The sequence below is a fragment of the Oncorhynchus mykiss genome, chromosome 7, assembly GCF_057628025.1.
Source record: "Oncorhynchus mykiss isolate SJ-2025 chromosome 7, ASM5762802v1, whole genome shotgun sequence".
NCBI lineage: Eukaryota > Metazoa > Chordata > Actinopteri > Salmoniformes > Salmonidae > Oncorhynchus > Oncorhynchus mykiss.
Window position 1 is genome coordinate 60,472,617 of NC_143028.1, and position 21,999 is coordinate 60,494,615.

The 21,999-nt window shown below is 43.6% G+C and overlaps 1 protein-coding gene across 1 annotated transcript in view; it reads right to left on the minus strand.

Annotated features, from left to right (window-relative positions):
* Positions 1–3,291: 3,291 nt before the first annotated feature.
* Positions 3,292–21,999, minus strand: part of LOC110528295 (paxillin) — a 58,958-nt gene continuing 40,250 nt past the window's right edge. Inside the window, exons 6-11 of the mRNA XM_021610243.3 lie at positions 21,667–21,805; positions 10,260–10,418; positions 9,371–9,544; positions 8,703–8,784; positions 8,400–8,548; positions 3,292–8,150 (exon numbers count right to left, since the gene is read on the minus strand). Coding sequence (XP_021465918.3) covers positions 7,884–8,150; positions 8,400–8,548; positions 8,703–8,784; positions 9,371–9,544; positions 10,260–10,418; positions 21,667–21,805 — 970 coding nt within the window. The 3' untranslated portion in view covers positions 3,292–7,883. The remainder of the gene's footprint in view (positions 8,151–8,399; positions 8,549–8,702; positions 8,785–9,370; positions 9,545–10,259; positions 10,419–21,666; positions 21,806–21,999) is intronic.

Below are 21,999 nucleotides of genomic sequence, written 5' to 3' on the forward strand. Positions count from 1 at the left end.
GCAATTGTTGTTCTGCTCCATCATAACGGCTTCACCAATCCGATCGCAGCAAGGACTTGGAAGTCCACCATATACAGTGAGCTCCAAAAGTATTGGGACTGTGACACATTTGTTGTTGTTTTGGCTCTGTACTCCAGCTCTTTAAATTGATACAATGACAGAGGCTAAAGTGCAGACTGTCAGCTTTCATTTTAGGGTTTCCTATCATCCAATGATTATATCAAGCATGTGTGACTACAACTTTGTTGGATGCATTTGCTGATTCTTTTGGTTGTGTTTCAGATTATTTACCATACATTTCCTTTGGGCACAAAATGTAGTGTCATTTTAGAGTCACTTTTACTGTAAATAAGAATAGAATGTTTCTAAACACTTCTACATTAATGTGGATGCTACCATGATTACATTTAATCCTGAATGAATCGCAAATAATGATGAGTGAGAAAGTTAGACATACAACATTACAATAACAGGGGAGGTCAGAATTTTTTGGGGGGGGTTATGATATTCATGCCTCTAACTTCCTCACTCATTATTCACAATTCATTCAGGATTATCCATAATCATGGTAGCATCCACATTAGTTTTTTCCAATTGCTAACACACTAAAATGACATGCACAGCACAAATATTTAAACTGACACACAGAGCAAAACCTCTTCTCAAGTCTCCAAAAGTCTAAACACATTTTCTGCTTTAGACATTTTGCAATTCAAAAATGGCACTTTTTAAATGCACTGCACACGGTTCTCTGCATAAGACACAACAATCTGACATAAAGTCACATGTTTGCCATTTCAAAACACTGCCATTCAAAATGACACAACATGAGCTAAGGGAGGGGGGGAGAATGAGAGAGGGAGGGTGAGAATGAGAGGGAGGGTGAGAATGAGAGGGAGGGGTAGAGGAGTTCATGGCCAAAGAAGACAACTTTCAAATGAAATCAGAGCAACCTTAGTTGATCATGTCATCAACCATGGGCTTTCAATGCAAGAGGCTGGACAGAGAGTGCAGCCCAACTTGAGCCATTTTACTGCCGCCTGTGTCATCCGGACATTTAGACTGGAGTACAGGTATGTAACATTTCTTTCACACTATGTAGTACACCCCATGTCATAGTGTATCAGTTGGGTGACACCTGTTTACTTCATGAATGGCTGATGTCATACACTAACTGCACAAATGTCTTGTAGAATTTACTCTACTGTGGGGGAAATATCTTTAGGCTGCATTGTCCAAGCCCTATATTTTTGTTTTGTTTTTCTGAAGGACTGAGAGACGCAACCATGGTGGAGGAAGGGGCCAAATGTTCACTTAGGTACAGGAAGCTGCCATTGTAAACTTGGTTTTGGAAAATAATGAAATCAGATTACGAGAAATTCAAAGCTACATCACCCAAGACAACACCATATTCAACAACATTCAACGAGTCAGTCTGTCCACTTTGGCTCGCATTCTCAAGCGAAACAACTTTATAAGGCGCCGTTAGAGAGAAACTCTCAAAGAAACAAAGCGGTCAGACGAGCATATGTGGATGTAAGTACAATATTGACTGAAGTACACTACACACAACCTTGTTTCCCAGTGTACTGGATAACACCATATTGACTGCTATTGTTCTTTGTTTTCAGGGAGTACTGGAAATGGATGCTCATGCAATCCCACATGAGTTCATCTTTATAGATGAGGCTGGGTTCAACCTAGCAAAGACCAGAAGAAGGGGGAGAAACATCATTGGCCACAGAGCCATTATAGATGTTCCTGGCCAACGTGGTGGGAACATCACAATGTGCGCTGCCATCTCCAATACGCATGGTGTCCTCCACCGTCATGCCAACCTTGGACCATACAACACAGCCCATATTCTCACATTTCTGGACAGACTCCACAACATTCTCATACCACCAGAGCTGAATGATGCAGACCATCAAAGAACCCGGTACGTTGTAGTATGGGACAACGTGAGCTTTCATCGTGCAGCCCCAGTCCAAAACTGGTTTGCTGACCACCCACCATTTCTCGTGCAATACCTCCCACCATACTCACCATTTCTGAACCCCATAGAAGAGTTATTTTCGGCATGGCGATGGAAGGTATACGACCGGCAGCCCTTTGTGCTCATGCCTCTTGTGCAGGCTATGGAAGAGGCATGTGATGAGATTGATGTGGGTGCGATTCAGGGATGGATAAGGCACTCTAGGCGCTTCTTCCCTCGATGTCTGGCAAGGGAAGATATTGCCTGTGATGTGGATGAGGCGTTGTGGCCAGACCCAGCTGTGATGTGGATGAGGCGTTGTGGCCAGACCCAGCTGTGATGTGGATGAGGCGTTGTGGCCAGACCCAGCTGTGATGTGGATGAGGCGTTGTGGCCAGACCCAGCTGTGATGTGGCCGAGGCGTTGTGGCCAGACCCAGCTGTGATGTGGCCGAGGCGTTGTGGCCAGACCCAGCTGTGATGTGGCCGAGGCGTTGTGGCCAGACCCAGCTGTGATGTGGACGAGGCGTTGTGGCCAGACCCAGCTGTGATGTGGACAAGGCGTTGTGGCCAGACCCAGCTGTGATGTGGATGAGGCGTTGTGGCCAGACCCAGCTGTGATGTGGACGAGGCGTTGTGGCCAGACCCAGCTGTGATGTGGACGAGGCGTTGTGGCCAGACCCAGCTGTGATGTGGACGAGGCGTTGTGGCCAGACCCAGCTGTGATGTGGATGAGGCGTTGTGGCCAGACCCAGCTGTGATGTGGATGAGGCGTTGTGGCCAGACCCAGCTGTGATGTGGATGAGGCGTTGTGGCCAGACCCAGCTGTGCAGCAAGATGCTGCCTAATTATTTTTCTTGCCTTTTTTTCCCTATATATTTTTTCTGCAATTTTCTTTTTCAGTTTACTGTTTTTTTGTGAGCATATTTTTGTTCAGTCCAAAGTAAATATATCTGCTGTGCATATGTTGCACTGACTTGTTTGGTAAAAAATAAAATGTTTCAACAGCATGTGTGTGTCTGAATAATTTTCTACAATTTGAACTATTATGGCAAAGCAAACTAAAGATGAGTGCTTTTCATTATGCCCAACAGTGTGTAGTTGGTTAGGCAAAAATCTGGTAATATGAATGAAGTGTGTTTGATTTTGGTTGCGTGAATTGTGTTAAGTATTTTGATAAAACCAGCCTAGTTTGCAAAAATGTGTTTTAGCAATTGGGAAAAACTAGTGTAGAAGTGTTTAGAAACATTCTATTCTTATTTACAATTAAAGTGACTCAAATGTCATTATTGCGTGCTAGGAGAATGGGACCAAATATAAAACTTGACTTCTTTAATACACAAGTAAATTTGTTCCGATACTGTCGGTCCTCTATGAACAGAAAGTGGTGTAATTTCTAAATGGTTCACCCGATATGGATGAAAATACCCTCAAATTAAAGCTGACAGTCTGCACTTTAACCTCAGTCATTGTAGCAAAGAGCTGAAATACAGAGCTAAAACAACACACGTTTCACTGTCCCAATGCTTTGAGCTCACTGTAACTCAGTGTTAAAGAAATTGCATAAAACATTTGGCATTAGCACAAATATCTTCATTCTTTCAAAGGGTTCAGAAATTAAAATGAAATGTTTGTATATATACCCTTAAAAATGATTTAGCATAAAAATATAAGCAACATGTGTAAAGATAAAATCTCTTCTTCAATGACGCAAATATGAAACACTACTAGGTCACTTGAAAACAAATCAGTATATCAATTACCAACAAAAACAAGCGCTCAAACCTGCCCCATTGCAGTTATTTGAGATCAGGTTACAAAGAGATCTAGGTGCCATTATTGACTGGTTGGGTAGGTTACTTTTTAAATGTAATCCATTAAGATACTTAGTTACCTGTCCAAAATTCAAATCAGTAATGTAAATTTTGGATTACCCAAACTCCGTAACGTAATCTGATTAGAATTACTTTCCCCTTAAAATGTCCAACGCAGCTGTTTTCAATTAAAATGGTCAAAAATAAACCAACATTTCTTCTTAGCAAAGAGCAATTTGTCATGCAAGAATTTTGGAAGGACTGTTTGGGAGGGGAAAGTGATGTTTGGAACTCTTATTGGTCTATTAACTCATTTACCATCTGTTTTTCAAACATCTCTTACCCTAAAAAGACATCACAGTATTATTCCAACCTCAGTGTGGAAAAATATACATTAAAAAAAAGAAAATCACAATTGACTGCACTGGACCTTTAAGAGGCATTAGAATAAGAAAAAAAAAAGATCAATCAAATGCATCTGGTGCGTCATCATAGTGGTCTCAGACTCACTCAGGTGAAACTAGCTTAAATGTATTTTTTCAATGCTGAATTGAATGTCATCAAGAAAACAAGATGTCATAAGGTATTTTTTCCCTGCAAACATCCTTTCTGAATTGAAAGTAAAGCAAGAAGTAATCTAGTTTTTCAAAATTATCTGTAATCTGATTACAATAGTTTTGCTGGTAATGCAACTTGAGTTTTTTTGTAATCAGATTACACGTAACCAGTTCCTACCCAATCCTGATAGGCCCGCACCCCAAATGGCACCTTATTACCTATATAGTGCACTTCTTTTTAAAAGCACTACACTTTATAGGGAATAGGGTGCCATTTGGTAATCAGACCAGGTACTGACTCCAGATCAATGTGTGTCCAGACTACCATGTGACTGAGGACATCACAGGAATCCAGGGTTGTTCGCAAAAGGTTTTGGGGATGGCATGCCTCTCCAGTCCATAAGAAATTGCCCTGTTGCCTGAAACCCAACTGAGTGTGTGTGTATGTATATACAGTTGAAGTCAGAAGTTTACATCCACTTAGGTTGGAGTCATTAAAAATAAATTTTTCAACCTCTCCACAAATTTCTTGTTAACTATAGTTTTGGCAAGTCGGTTAGGACATCTACTTTGTGCATGACAAGTAATTTTTCCAACAACTGTTTTCCAACAACAGATCATTTCACTTAGAATTCAATGTATCACAATTCCAGTGGGTCAGAAGTTTACATACACTGAGTTGACTGTGCCTTTAAACAGCTTGGAAAATTCCAGAAAATTATGTCATGGCTTCAAAAGCTTCTGATGGGCTAAATTGAAGGCCTACCTTCAAACTCAGTGCCTCTTTGCTTGACATCATGCAAAAATCAAAAGATGTCCACAAGTCTGGTTCATCCTTGGGAGCAATTTCCAAATGCCTGAAGGTACCACGTCCAACTGTACAAACAATAGTACACATGTATAAACACCATGGGACCACGCAATCGTCATACCGCTCAGGAAGGAGACGTGTTCTGTCTCCTAGAGATTAACGTACTTGGGTGCGAAAAGTGCAAATCAATCCCAGAACAACAGCAAAGGACCCTGTGAAGATGCTGGAGGAAACCGGTACAAAATGATCTATTTCCACAGTAAAACGACTCCTATTTCGTCAGAACCTGAAAGGCCGCTCAGCAAGGAAGAAGCCACTGCTCCAAAACCGCCGTAAAAAAGCCAGACTACGGTTTGCAACTGCACATGGGGACAAAGATTGTACTTTTTGGAGAAATGTCCTCTGGTCTGATGAAACAAAAATAGACCTGTTTGGCCAGAATTACCATTGTTTTGTTTGGAGGAAATAGGGGGCGGCTTGCAAGCTGAAGAACACCATCCCAACCGTGAAGCACTGGAGTGGCAACATCATGTTGTGGGGGTGCTTTGCTGCAGGAGGGACTTGTGCACTTCACAAAATAGATGGCATCATGGAGACAGGAAAATTGTGTGGATATATTGAAGTAACATCTCAAGAAATCAGTCAGGAAGTTAAAGTTTGGTCGCAAACATATCTTCCAAATGGACAATGACCCCAAGCATACTTCCAAAGTTGTGGCAAAAAGGCTTAAGGACAATACAGTCAAGGTATTGGAGTGGTCATCACAAAGCCCTAACCTCAATCCCCAAAAAACATTTGTGGTCAGAACTGAAAAAGTGTGAGCGAGCAAGGAGGCCTACAAACCTGACTCAGATACACCAGCTCTGTCAGGAGGAATGGCCAAAATTTACCCAACTTATTGTGGGAAGCTTGAGGAAGGCTACCTGAAACTTTTGACCCAAGTTAAACAATTTAAAGGCAATGCTACCAAATACACTCAATTAGTATGTAAACTTCTGACCCACTGAGAATGTGATGAAAGAAATAAAAGCTGAAATAAATAATTCTCTGATATTATTCTGACATTTCACATTCTTAAAATAAAGTGGTGATCCTAATTGACCTAAGACAGGGAATATTTACTCGGAGTAAATGTCAGGACTTGTGTATGTAAACTTCAACCTACCTACCATACCATACCATACCATACCATACATACATACATACACACATAGAACTGGCTCGTTGCATATCAGTGTGAGCTAAAGAGTGACAACACTACGCAATGTCACTAAACCAAATTTTGCTAAAATGTTGTGATTGTATTAGCAATTGGCAGCAAATACATTAAAAGGACCAAGCCTATCTGTATTACTTTGTCTTTAAGTAACTGAGGGAAAACACATTGTCAGTAGCTAAATTTACAGCAAAACATTGCACCAAGAAATGTACTCCCCATTCACTCAGAATTAATTCATTTTAAAACTTGGCTAAATGTGTGGACAAATACAGTAGCAAATAAAAAAGGTAAAATGCACACAATTAACATGTTCTGTTTCAAATAAACATGCTCCAGTATTTTCCTCATAGAAAGAAAAACTAGCCTGGTTACCCCAGACTGAAGAATACTGTGCTCAGTTTGGTTGCCAAGCTAAGAGATGTCTCCCTACCCAAAGCTAATAGAAAGTGAGGGATGAGCATAGTTCCTCCAAAATAAAAAGAGGTGTGGTACCCAAAATGACCCAAACCACCAACCTCTGTCCACCTAAAGGGTAAGACAATATTCAAATGTACGTCCTTTTGAAATCAGATTCACATAAATGAGAATTGATATGAGAATCAGTGAAGCAAAGACTGAAGTACTGAAATTAGAAAGTGAGAATCCATAGCATAAAAAGAGCAGTAGTCTTGAGTGTGTGTGCGCGCCTCTTAAAACAATGTGTTTGGACAAAATAAGACACACTTCAGGTAAACAAAAAATGAAATCTGTTGCTGAGCAGTCCTCGTAAGTATATGAAAGTTTCCATAGGAAAAGTGTACAAAAATAGGACACTGATATCTTGTCCATACCAGGCTGTAAAATGTCCCCATGAGGGTTGCAGAGAGGGATCTATGATTGAGTTGAGAATGAGCACCAAGTGTTTAAACTGGTCTTAGAGCAGTGAAGAGAAAGGAAGGAGGGAGAGACCAGAAAGCTTTTCCTCTTCTCAAGTTAAAAATCTGTCTTGTGTGTGTTTTAGATCAAGAGACAGTTTATAGGCATGTATTTGCAATTGCACAGACAGTGTTTTGCAACTACAAAAATATATTTTGGAATGATCACTCCAACTCCTCCAAATAGGCACCTGTAGGGAGAGCTGTGGTGTTTAATGGCCACGCGTATCTCAGCTACATGCACAGTAAAGAACAACCCTGCTTCCTCATCATAGCCACTGACGGCCTTCTATCCCAGTCTACACCTTTAGAAAAACACTCACACGGTGGCCCGATTCTCTTCTTTTTCTCTGGAGCGTGCACCTGCGCACTCCTTCCCACACATTTAAAAAGCATTGGATTGGTATAGGACTGGGCTGGAGTTTCCACCATATTTCTCACACCTGTCATTTCCTTTTAAATTCATGAAGGGAAGTGAGCAAGTGCACACTTAGGGCAGAACAGCAGAGATTTGGAACACAGAATGCGCACACAGCTACACACACGCACAAGCGCGTACACACACACACAAACAGGCTGGGGGAGGCTAGCTTCCTAGCTGAAGAGCTTGATGAAGCAGCCCTGGCAGTAGGGCTTGTCATTCTGCTCTTTGAAGGTGCCCTTGTTGAGCTGCTTGAGGCAGAAGGCACAGACAAAGTGCTCAGGGTGGAACTTCTTGGCCATTGCTGTGATGCAGCGGCCTGTGATGGGCTTTTGGCAGCCCGAGCAGAGGGACCCGCGGCGCTCATGGTAGTGGCCCTCGCAGTAGGGCTGGCCCTCGTGCTCAAAGAAGCTCCCATTTACAAAGGGGGTGAAGCACTCCTGTAATGCATAGAGGTGGGAAGAAAAGGGAAGGAGGCAATCAAGGCTTTCTATACTGTTTTTGGAAATACCTAAAGAACTGTATAATAGGTAGAATCTGCCCACACCCAAAACCGATTGGTGAAGGTGCTGGAGGATAAAAAAAAAAAAAATCTGTTTCAAGAACTATATGAAAGCTAATGTATGTCACACCATATGTAAATGAGGGATAATACGCTTAGAATAGCACCACAGCCCACACCCACTTACCCTGCAGACAAAACACTCAGGGTGCCAGAGGGAGTTGAGGGCTGATATGTAGTTCTCCAGGATGGCGCGGGTACAGCCTCCACACTTGGGCGCAAACATGTCAAAGTAGTCCTTCCGACAATATGCCTTCCCATCCTTCTCATGGAAGCCTGTAGGGGGGAGCAGAGAAAGACACTGCCTTAAGACGACAGAGCGAGAGGAGAGGGCAGAGAGAAAGGAAAAAAAGAGGAAGAGAAGCGAGACAGAGAGAGAAGAATAGAGAAGGGAGAAAGATAAAGGGAGAGATAAAGGGGGGTAGCTTACCCTCTGGGCCAAAGAAAGCTCCACACTGAGCACAGAAGAAGTGTTCCGGATGCCAGTTCCTGTCCAGTGCCGTCACCACTTTCTGTAGGGGACAAATGTAGTTAGCATATTGAATTTAAAGTATCATATTTTTAAGTATTTTGCCCATTTTATCTATAGCCAGCAGATGGCAGCACTGCTGAGGACAGAGTAGCATAGGGCCGTGTGTTCTAGTGAGAACAGAGTAGCATGTCAGAAGAGAGGGAGACCGTAATAGAAAGAAAGGGGAGTGATATGAATAAACCACACAGGACCAATGAGGAAGCTTGTCGCCACTGTGAATCATCTGGCCTATCCTGAGGTGAAAGTTCAGTCGCTCTCCTCTTCCCTGTTTCTGCTGTGGTGCCTCACCCCAGGCAGTGTGTGTGTGTGAGCATGCTTGCTTGCATGTGTATTCATGTGTGCAGTGTGTCAGCGCAAGGAAATGAGTGAGTGTTGATGTGCGGAGTGAGACAGGACAAACTAATGAAAAACAGAGATGGTGTGTGGAAAAGATGGCTCAAAGATGGTCTGTGGGATTCAGAGTGGCATTGTGTGTGTGTAATACTTAAGTCCAGTATCAGTCCGTTGCAGTAGTAACAGCAGCAGTGGGGTGTTTGCGTGCATTCGTTTGTGTGTGTAATACTAACGTCCAGGATAGGTCCGTTACAGTAGTGGCAGCGTGGGGAGAACAGGTTGTGGTAGTCCTTCTCACAGTAAGGTGCTCCGTCCCGCTCAAAGAAGTTCCTGGAGCCGATCTCCTCCTGACAGTGGGTACACACAAAGTGCTCTGGGTGCCATGTGCGCCCCATGGCAGTCACCACCTGGGCACAGGGAGGAGAGGGCAAGACAGACACTTACAATCTAATCTAGCAGCCCCAAACTGAATTGAATTACTGGACTTAGTGAATCTGCGCTTGTATTAATAAACTGTCTAGTAGGAGTGTTGATCTAGGATCAGGTCCCCCCCATCCATGTAATATTAATCATTATTTTCCAAAGGGAAACACTGATCCTAGATCAGGACTCTTACTTTGAGAGTTTTTATGAGTATGGGCCCAGGGTTGAATCCTAACCCGAGATGTGTGTATGACCTGACCTCAGTTTCCCATGCCAATGTCCCATTGACATCAATGCATGATTGATTTACATCGGCTAACAGTGTGTTTCTCCAGTTCAGACTCAGCTCTGTGTGGAACAATTACCTTTCTATGGTGGCAGTACTTAACTTAATTTCCATAAGGAGCTAAAAATGTATTGTATTGGAAACCATGCAAGCTTTATAGGCAGCTCAGGACAACAGGGTGTATCAATCAATCCATCTAATCAGGACCACATTCACACCTACATGGACTTAGGATATCCAAAAGGAAAAAAAACAACCCCAGAAACATGAAATACTTTCAAAAGGGACCAGAAAACGTATGTAATAAGCCCAGTAAAGTGGAATACGAGTGTCTGTGTGCATATAAGTGTGAGTGTGTGCATGCAGCCGGTATGTGTTCTGCATGAATGTGGCCTCTGTGTTTGTAAAGTTACCTGTCCAACAATGGGCTTGTTGCAGGCCCCACATACTCCCTTGGCCACAGTCTGGACGCCCAGTTTATGGAGGTCTGACTGGAGGCTGCCCAGCATGTTGTCCAGCTTGTTAGACTGTTTGGGGGGAGCAGTGGCTGAGCTCTTCCCCTGGGCCAGGATCTGTGGACAGGTCACACACAGAAAGACATCTCAGAGAAAGAAACAGATGCACAGAAACACACAGACAATACCCACATACAGAAACACACAGACAATACCCACATACAGAAACACAGACAATACCCACATACAGAAACACACATACAGAAACACACAGACAATAACCACATACAGAAACACATACAGAAACACACAGACAATAACCACATACAGAAACACACATACAGAAACACAGACAATAACCACATACAGAAACACACAGACAATAACCACATACAGAAACACATACAGAAACACAGACAATAACCACATACAGAAACACACAGACAATAACCACATACAGAAACACATACAGAAACACACAGACAATAACCACATACAGAAACACACAGACAATAACCACATACAGAAACACATACAGAAACACAGACAATAACCGCATACAGAAACACACAGACAATAACCGCACACACAAACAGTAAAACACATGAACACAACACAGTTACCCAAATAGAGCTCCTTTCCCAATTCATGTTCTGTTCAATTTATCACAGAAACCTAATTAATACATAGAAGAGTCTCTCTTCACCAAACTACCCTGATTACATCTGCCCCTATGAAGTAATTTCCCCTCGGTGTGAAATGATGATTTTTTTTTATTGAATTGAATGTGTCTCCATAGACACAGCAGTAACTCCTGGGGTTTACGTGACATCCAACAGAAATCAGTCTTGTTAATGACTGAAATGGAAAATGCCACTGGCATTGCATTCCAGACTAGAATGAACATGTAAGATTCATCACATAATGCCTTCATAACATAGAGCACTGCAGTCCAACCCTGACACTTCAATCTGACTACTGTGTTCAAGAGTAACTATGCTTATCGGCTTACCTATAGAGCCCATTGATAGTGTGAGACTGAATGTATGCTGTTGATGGGCAGAAGCAAGGCGGGAGGGAACTACACTTCTCCAATGGTGTGGTCATTGGACATTTCTGACCCAGTCTCATTCCACAGAGGGAAAGAAATAGGCAGACTTCAATCTAACGAAAGGCAACCTTCAGTAAACAACAGACCTTTGTAAAAATCAAATTAAAGGGGAACAGGGATGGAACAAATTGGGACTGACTGGAAAATATATCAAGAGATGTAGTGGTATATCAGTATCTTAACAGAAGACTACGCAGTCACCTAATTCACCAGTCAAGTTATTTCAACTTGTTCATATCTGTTAGGGCTTGAATAAAAAGGCTTGTTAAGTTAAACAGTCAAAAGTCAGGTTTGGGGGGGGGGGGGTGGCAGAGGGGTCTTGCTTGTCAGGGGGTGGATTTTTGGGCACCAGATAGGACTGCGGAGGGGGGGGGTGACTTTTCTCTGACGGACAGACGAGTCAGGAGGAATGATGATCTGGGTGTGGACAGAGACAGAGAGCAGGAGGAGAGACACGTCAAAGATGAGTGAAATTAAACCACAAGAAATAGAACGCCTCAGGTGGTGCAAAGGAAACATGAATTCTCAACAAGTTGTTACAGAAGAATATGGTTGAGAAACTGTTCGCTAGTCATAGTCCATACAGTGGGGCAAAAAAGTATTGTCAGCCACCAATTGTGCAAGTTCTCCCACTTAAAGAGGAGGCCTGTAATTTATCATCATAGGTACACTTCAACTATGACAGACAAAATGAGAAAAAATTTGTCCAGAAAAATCACATTGTAGGATTTTTAATGAATTTATTTGCAAATTATGGTGGAAAATAAGTATTTGGTCACCTACAAACAAGCAAGATGTCTGTGTGTAACTTCGTCTTTAAGAGGCTCCAATGTCCTCCACTCGTTACCTGTATTAATGGCACCTGTTTGAACTTGTTATCAGTATAAAAGACACCACTCCACATCCTCAAACAGTCACACTCCAAACTCCACTATGGCCAAGACCAAAGAGCTGTCAAAGGACACCAGGAACAAAATTGTAGACCTGCACCAGGCTGGGAAGACTGAATCTGCAATAAGTAAGCAGCTTGGTTTGAAGAAATCAACTGTGGGAGCAATTATTAGGAAATGGAAGACATACAAGACCACTGATAATCTCCCTCGATCTGGGGCTCCATGCAAGATCTCACCCCGTGGGGTCAAAATGATCACAAGAACAGTGAGCAAAAATCCCAGAGAGCTGGGACCAAAGTAACAAAGCCTACCATCAGTAACACACTACACCACCAGGGACTCAAATCCTGCAGTGCCAGACGTACTGGCTTAAGCAGGGGGACACATGTCCAGGCCCGTCTGAAGTTTGCTAGAGAGCATTTGGATGATCCAGAAGAAGATTGGGAGAATGTCATATGGTCAGATGAAACCAAAATATAACGTTTTGGTAGAAACTCAACTCGTCGTGTTTGGAGGACAAAGAATGCTGAGTTGCATCCAAAGAACCTACTGAAGCATGGGGGTGGAAACATCATGCTTTGGGGCTGTTTTTCTGCAAAGGGACCAGGACGACTGATCCGTGTAAAGGAAAGAATGAATGGGGCCATGTATCGTGAGATTTTGAGTGAAAACCTCCTTCCATCAGCAAGGGCATTGAAGATGAAACGTGGCTGGGTCTTTCAGCATGACAATGATCCCAAACACACAGCCTGGGCAACGAAGGAGTGGCTTCGTAAGAAGCATTTCAAGGTCCTGGAGTGGCCTAGCCAGTCTCCAGATCTCAACCCCATAGAAAATCTTTGGAGTTGAAAGTCCGTGCTGCCCAGCAACAGCCCCAAAACATCACTGCTCTAGAGGAGATCTGCATGGCGGAATGGGCCAAAATACCAGCAACAGTGTGTGAAAACCTTGTGAAGACTTACAGAAAACTTTTGACCTCTGTCATTGCCAACAAAGGGTATATAACAAAGTATTGATTAACTTTAATTTACCAAATACTTATTTTCCACCATAATTTGCAAATAAATTCATTAAAAATCCTACCATGTGATTTTCTGGATTTCTTTTCTCATTTTTGTCTGTCATAGTTGAAGTGTACCTATGATGAAAATTACAGGCCTCTCTCGTCTTTTTAAGTGGGAGAACTTGCACAATTGGTGGCTGACCAAATACTTTTTTGCCCCACCGTATGTGTGGTATAGAAAATGGCCTTGGTAAAGTTACTCTAAAAGAACAGCACTAATCAAGAAACAAGCTACTGGAAGGTGCTGTATTGCTCTGCAGGTCCAAATGTGTCCCAGTGAGATGACTTATCACTGGCTCCGGCCACCTCTCTGTACCTTGTCCAACACAGGCGAGGTCCAGTCATCCTGCACGCACTGCGTAACGATGACCCCCTCAGTAAGCGAGTCGTCGGACTTCTGCTTGTGAAGTGCTCAACTGTGTTCGATTCCCAGCTTCCCCTGCAGCTGTGTAATGAGGTGGTTCTGGGTGAAGATGACAGGACCCAGTTTACCCCGCAACAACTGCCCATCTCGGTACACGGGGTGCACATTGGGCATCTCTTTGGTGCGGCGGATAATCAACTTGAGCTACAGAGTTGGGTAAAAGGAGTTAAGCGCGGTGGGGGGGCTGGGTACAAAAAACACCAAGAAGCACAGTCCTTCAAGCAAGGCCCCTTTGCACAAACAGGCTGATCGTGAAAGTCAAAGGGCACTACGCTCGACTCAATTCCACTCTTTTTCGAGGTAGTCCATTTCACATCTGGCCACTCTGGCAAATGGCCATTCTCCTGAATGCAAAAACTGACACACTGTGCAAAACAAACTAGAAAATCTAATGCAATACACAGGCGGACGTAAAATGCAAGCAGCAAAACCGATGGTCTTTGACTCAGCAGAAATGTCACTGTAGAGAAGCAGCAAGTCCTGCTAATGTCCATAAAAGTAGCTCCTTAAAGATGGTTCCCAAGGCCCATATAAACCTGCTCTACGCCACCTGCATGTTTTCTGTTTGTCCCACCTCCATCCAAACATGTGCACAGATAATGTGTTTGTGTGTGTACAAGGGAAACAAGAGGATCAAGTACCTAACCCTGGGTGACACCAGTAGTGAGACCACAGGGGGCAGATACAGAACTTCTCCACATCACCTGGAAGTGGTACTAGGTCCGCTCTTATTCTCCATTTACACCAAATCTATGTGTACATGTGATTCATTACCCCAAATAAGATTGAGTTCTGGATTGAATTCTCGCACGACTCAAATCAAGGAAAGAGGCAAGTCTTCAGAAAATCACTTGAGGTCCTCTAACATGTCATGCTCTGCTAAATGGCATATATTGTTTACTAGGACAGATACACTACATGACCAAAAATGTGGACACCTGCTTGACGAACATTAATTTCAAAATAATGGGCATAAATATGGAGTAGGTCCCCCATTTGCTGCTATAACAGCCTCCACTCTTCTGGGAAGGCTTTCCACTAGATGTTGGAACATTGCTGCAGGGACGTGCTTCCATTCAGCAACAAGAGCATTAGTGAAGTCGGGCACTGATGTGGGCGATTAAACCATTTCTGTATGGACTGCGCACAGGGAAATTGTCATGCTGAAACAGGAAAGGGCCTTCCCCAAACTGTTGCCACAAAGTTGGAAGCACAGAATTGTCTAGTATATCATTGTATGCTGTAGCGATAAGATTTCCCTGCCTCCCGGGTGGCGCAGTGGTTAAGGGCGCTGTACTGCAGCGCCAGCTGTGCCATCAGACTCTGGGTTTGCGCCCAGGCTCTGTTGTAACCGGCCGCGACCGGGGGGTCCGTGGGGCGACGCACAATTGACCTAGCGTCATCCGGGTTAGGGAGGGCTTGGCCGGTAGGGATGTCCTTGTCTCATCGCGCACTAGCGACTCCTGTGGCGGACCGGGCGCAGTGCGCGCTCACCAAGGTTGCCAGGTGCACGGTGTTTCCTCTGACTATGGTGGGGCTAGCTTCTGGGTTGGATGCGTGCTGTGTTAAGAAACAGTGCGGCTTGGTTGGGTTGTGTATCGGAGGACGCATGACTTTCAACCTTCGTCTCTCCTGAGCCCGTACGGGAGTTGTAGCGATGAGACAAGATAGTAGCTACTAAAAAAACAATTGCATACCACAAAATTGGGGAGAAAAAGTGGTAAAATAAATAAATAAAATAAAAGATTTCCCTTCACTGGAACTAAGGGGCATAGCCAAACCATGAAACAGCCCCATACCATTACTCCTCCACCAAACTTTACAGTTGGCAATATGCATTTGGGCAGGTAGTGTTTTTCTGGCATCTGCCAAACCCAGATTCATCCTTTGGACTGCCAGATGGTGAAGCGTGATTCATCATCACTCCAGAGAACTAATTTCCACTGCTCCAGTGTCCAATGGCGGCGAGATTTACACCACTCTAGCTGATGCTTGGCATTGCACATGGTGATCTTAGGCTTGTGTGTGGCTGCTCAGTCATGGAAACCCATTTCATCAAACTCCCAATGAACAGTTCTTGTGCTGACGTTGCTTCCTGAGGCAGTTTGAAACTCGGTAGTGAGTGTTGCAACCAAGGACAGATGATTTTTACGCATTACACGCTTCAGTGGTTCCATTCTGTGAGCTTGTGTGGCCTACCACTTCGCGGCTGAGCCATTGTTGGTCCTAGATGTTTCCACTTCACAATAACAGCACTTACAGTTAACCAGAGCAGCTCTAGCTGGGCAGAAATCTTACGAACTGATGACGATGCCATGTTGAAAGTCACTGAGCTCTTCAGTAAGGCCATTCTACTGCCAATGTTGTCTATGGAGATTGCATGGCTGGGTGCTCAATGTTATACACCTGCCAGCAATGGTTGTGGCTGAAATAGCCAAATCCACTAATTGAAGGGGAGTCCACATACTTTTCTATATATAGTGCATAATCCAGAATATTTACACAGGAGGTGGCAAGCTACACACAGCTGTGCGGTGAAGGTTTGCGTCAACCTTGATTGTTAAAGTGACAAGCTCAAGCTAATCCCCACAAAGCTATGCACACAGTAATAAATGCAATACAGCCAGCCGTAAACAACGCAGAGCGGAGATTTCAACATGGACCATGGTAGGCAGTGAAATCTCTTGACTTTTGCACTGACTTCTATCCTTGAGCAGTTCACAAGTCACCATTCTCCGCTTTACAAGATACAACTTCGACCAGATGCTTGCTTGCTTGCTATCTATCTATCTATAAATAATTTGAAAACAGCACAGTAACATACTGTTACAGAGCTAGATGGAACTTGAATGATTGTGGAATGAATGATTGAATGATTGTGGAACAAGCCTGATCATGGCTTTCACCATTCTATTTCATTTCACTTATCAGTCTGGCTAAATCCAATAGATGGGCGTTTTGAATAAGCCAGAAAATTGACGGACCAATCAGCATCCTCTCAGAAACAGTGGGTGGATTTAGGACAAAAGCCCACGCGGTCAAATACTGTGCTTTGAATAAGGCCGTCCTCTGATTGATTGGTGATCCAAATAGCAGACTTTTTTCTCATTTTGAATAATGCCCCTCATTACAGACTCAAAACAGTTTCAATTATGAGAAATCCCATACTGATAAGTGAATTGAAAAAGACTGGCCAACGTAGCGATCAGCCCGATTCCACCAGGCTAGAATGAGCAATCATCTGATAAAAAAAAAACCTTTAAGAGAGCGTCGTACTTGACCCGACACGGACAGCCTCTCCACGGCCGAAGGCTGGTTCAGGGGGAGGTCCAGCGTGGCATCGGCGGTTCCTGTGAACGTTGACGGGGTCAAACATATGTCTATCCAGCTGGCCTCGGCAAGGGGAGTTATCATCCCCTCCCGCCTGTCCAGAGGCATGTGTCCAGGGTAAATCCGTTCCTCCCGAGTTCTTTCCTTGTTCCTGCCATGGCATAAAGCTCCTCTTTGTCCTGATGGGTCACCTTGGCATTCTCCACTTCTCCCTCTGGCGGAGTCAACTCATAGGACAGCAATCTGTCGAGGGTGTCCTCCAGCAAGGGCTCCCGACATGGCCACATTATCCCCAAGTCAGTACATGCAGTAGGGTGCTCTGGTGGCTGAGCAGTAGTTGTGTCTGACTGGTTCTCCTTCGGTGGGGAAGAAGGCGCAATGGGGGCTAAGGGAGGAAGGGTGCTTGTTTTCGGACCGGGGCGTCTTGGCAACAGCTACAGGACCGGGCGTCTTGGCAACAGCTAAGGTAAGGGCGCTCTCAAGCGGCTAGATATTCTTTACCATTCTGCCATCGGATTTGCCAACAATGCTCCTGATAGGACACATCACTGTAGTCTATACTCCTCTGTATACCCGTCGCAAGACCCACTGGTTGGTGCTTATTTATAAAACCCTCTTAGGCCTCACTCCCCCCTATCTGAGATATCTACTGCAGCCCTCATCCTCCACATACAACACCCATTCTGCCAATCACATTCTGTTAAAAGGTCCCCAAAGCGCACACATCCCTGGGTCACTCCTTTCAGCCCGCTGCAGCTAGCGACTGGAACGAGTTTCAACAACTACTCAAACTGGACAGTTATCTAAATCTCTTCATTCAAAGACTCTCTTGCTGACAGTTGTGGCTGCTTTGCGTGATGTAATGTTGTCTCTACCTTTTTGACCGTTGTGCTGTTGTCTGTGCACAATGTTTGTACCATGTTTTGTGCTGCTACCATGTTGTGTTGCCATGCTATGTTGTCGTCTTAGGTCTCTATGTAGTGTTGTGTGTTTTGCCCTATATTTATATTTTATTTATTCGTTTTATTTTTAATCCCAGTCCCCGTACCCGCAGGAGGCCTTTTGGTAGGCTGTCATTGTAAATAAGAATTTGTCTAGTTAAATAAAGGTTCAATAAAATAAATAACAGTTATAGGACTAGGCATCTTGGCAACAGTAACGGGACTAGGGGTATTGGAAAAAAATTACTGATTATGCGTCTTGCTGGTTTTTGCATCCACTGCAGGACTGGGGGACTTTTCAACTGGAGCAAAAGGAGGATTGGCGTTATTTGACTAAGTATGGCTTGTGGTGGCAGAGACCACAGTGAAGGACTATGTGGGAGGTCAGTGTAGTTCTCACGCTGGGATCAGTTTCTCCTACCAGCTGTGTGTGGATCTGGGTGTACTGGAGACTCTGGGACAAGGCCAACACAACGGAGGCTGAAGCAGCTGAGAGGGGAGAGGCAGAGCAGGCATCTATGCGAAGTTCTAAAAGAACAGGGTTACAGGAGGGGGCGTGTCACTGAGGGGCTCCAGCTGAAGATCCACAGGCTCAGTTGGGTATCTGGTTAAAACTACTGGGGCAGCAGACTCTCTATGGAGGGGGGTTCTGATCCTTGACTGAGCAGGAGAGGTTCCATATCGACAGACAATTGAGAACAAGACTGGAAATATTAGACAGTAATAATAGGAGACGGAGGGGAAAAAATTTAAAATGGTTTGAAAAGAGGTAGACATGGCAAGACATGCATCATGTCAAGTCAATCATGAACATTTCTTTAAAGACTTGTGAAAAATGGCATAATATATCATAGTGATGAATATAACAATAATTCACATTCCTCAACAGTAGCTATGTTTCCATCCAAATCGGGGACATGTTTTCATGCAAATATTCAAAAAATCTGCATATTTTCCCACCAGTCGTGTTTCCACCAAACTGACTTGTTGCGGATAAAAAGCAGTGTGATGACGTAGTGCAAAAAAAAAAGGTACCTTTCCGCTTAAGATTTCATGTAACGAATAAAAATCTAAAGTTCAAATGCATTTCCATCACATTTTCAACTATGATAGGTTAGGTCACAAAAACTGTTGCATTAAATAGCACATGTGCCCACTCTGGTCAGTGTGGGTAGGCTAGCCTACATGAGAATATTAAAGAGTGCAATTTTCTTTTGTCAAATGGCAGCAAAGGGTCAATCATGTCACCAAAAGAAGACCCTCAATATGTACTATAAAGGAGCATCAAGCTCATTTGTGCACTTTTCACCACCCTGTGAAGTTCATAACTCATCAGTAGCAATAAACTGCATGATTTCCTGAGTCATAGTGGGAGGACTACATGAATATCGTCAAGTGACTCCAAATGTACAAATTCAGGAAGTATTCAGGCCTGGACTTTTTCCACTTTGTTACATTACAGCCTTATTATAAAATGTATTAAATAAATGTTTTTCCTCAGTCTACACACAATACCCCATAATGACAAAGTGAAAACAGGTTTAGACATTTCTGCAAATGTATTAAAAATTAAACACAGAAATACCTTATTTACATAAGTATTCAGACCCTTTGCTATGAGACTCGAAATTAAGCTCAGGTGCATCCTGTTTCCATTGATCGTCCTTGTGATGTTTCTACGACTTGATTGGAGTCCACCTGTGGTAAACTAAATTGATTGGAAATGATTTGGAAAGGCACACAGTTTCCAGTGCATGTCAGAGCAAAAACCAAGCCATGAGGTCAAAGGAATTGTCCGTAGAGCACCGAGACAGGATTGTGTCGAAGCACAGATCTGGGGAAGGGTACCGAAAAATATCTGCAGCATTGAAGGTCACTAAAAACACAGTGGCCTTCATCATTCTTAACTGGAAGTAGTTTGGAACCACCAAGACTCTTCCTAGAGCTGGCCACCCGGCCAAACTGAGCAATCGGAAGAGAAAGGCCTTGGTCAGGGAGGTCACCAAGAACCCAATGGTCAGTGCTCCAGAGATCCTCTGTGTAGATGGGAGAACCTTCCAGAAGGACAACCATCTCTGCAGCGCTCCACCATTCAGGCCTTTATGGTGGAGTGACCAGACGGAAGCCACTCCTCAGTAAAAGGCACATGACAGCCCCTCTGGTCTGATGAAAGCAAGATTGAACCCTTTGGTCTGAATGCCAAGCGTCACGTCTGGAGGAAACCTGGCACCATCCCTATGGTGAAGCATGGTGGTGGCAGCGTCATCCTGTGGGGATGTTTTTCCATCAGCAAGGACTGGGACACTAGTAAGGATAGAGGGAAAGATGAACGGAGAAAAGTACAGAGAGATCCTTGATGAAGTCCTGAGTACTCTGGAGCAGGTTCTCAGACTGGGGTGAAGGTTCACCTCTCAACAGGACAACGACCAAGACAACGCAGAAGTGGCTTCAGGACAAGTCTCTGAATGTCCTTGAGTGGCCCCGCCAGAGCCCGGACTTGAACCCGATCGAACATCTCTGGAGAGACCTGAAAATAGCTGTGCAACGATGCTCCCCATCTAACCTGACAGAGCTTGAGAAGATCTGCAGAGAAGAATGGGAGAAACTCCAAGTACAGTTCTGCCAACTCAAGTCTTAGGTATGTAGCATCATACCCAAAACTTGAGGCTATAATCCCTGCCAAAGGTGCTTCAACAAAGTACCTAGTAAAGAGTCTGAATAGTTATATAAAATGTTATAGTTTTAAATGCATTAGCAAAAAAACTATTTATTTTTTGCTTTGTCATTATGGGGTACTATGTGTAGATTAAGTCGTTTTTTCCCCTCATCAATCTATTATAGAATAAGGCTGTAATGTAACAAAATGTGGAAAAGTCAAGGGGTCTGAATACTTTACTTTGATATTGATAGAATAGCATCATATATGCGCATAAAAGTTGTTTCCACCACCATTTCTCGCATAATACACTTTACAGACACAAAAAGATTCCACTTTGTCAAGCGTATTTTGTTTTGTCAACATTTGGAAAGTTTACAGACAAATTAGCAGTTTCCATCAGGCCTGTCATTAAAAATATATATACTTTACTCGCATAAAAAGTTATGAAACCTGGTTACAGTAAATAACTTGTTGTATTGTGAGATCGATAAGGCAAATGGTAGTAAATGCCCGACTTAATGTACATTACATTCTAGACCACAGGATTCTGTGAAGAACCCACACATCAATGACAAAAATAAATCTTCAACCTACCTTTTTAAAGCAACACATTCACCTAAGAGTTGACTTTCAACAACCTGGTTTCTAATCGATATATTTATTTGAATTCACTTGTCACCCCAACTTACTTCACCCAATCTGTACCTGCATAGTGTCCATCACCCTACCCACCCCCCTCATCCATCCACCCTAGATATTTTGAGTGTATGTAATTGATATGCAAGCTGTGTGCTGTTTGAAAATGTATGTAGTTCTCTCCTTGAGCTGTTGTCGTCCATTGATGTTCTGTATTATGTCATGTTTTATGTCAACCCCAGGGAGAGTAGCACTCACCGGTCTCCTTCTCATCCACCCACCCTCAAAAATCTTTCTGTAAAACTTACGTTGCTCTGGACTTTGAAGTCGGACAGCGAGGCCATGAGCTCGTCAAGCTCCCGCGTGGCGGAGGAGGCGGAGATTCTGGCCTGCAGCTGGGAGGGCGTCTCCTCCTCCCCCAACTTCTCTACCACCAATGGGGTGGGGCTAGAGATCAAACAAACAAACAAACAAACAAACATTAGGTCATAATGATGAGCGTTAAATGACCAAAGTCCAACATGAAAAACACACAGGATATAGCACAATCTGTGAGTAAGATCAAACTGTCTTCAGGAACTTGAGGTGCAGTGCCATTGCTTTGCAGTTAATTGTCCCCCAATTTATGGGAATATCAACAT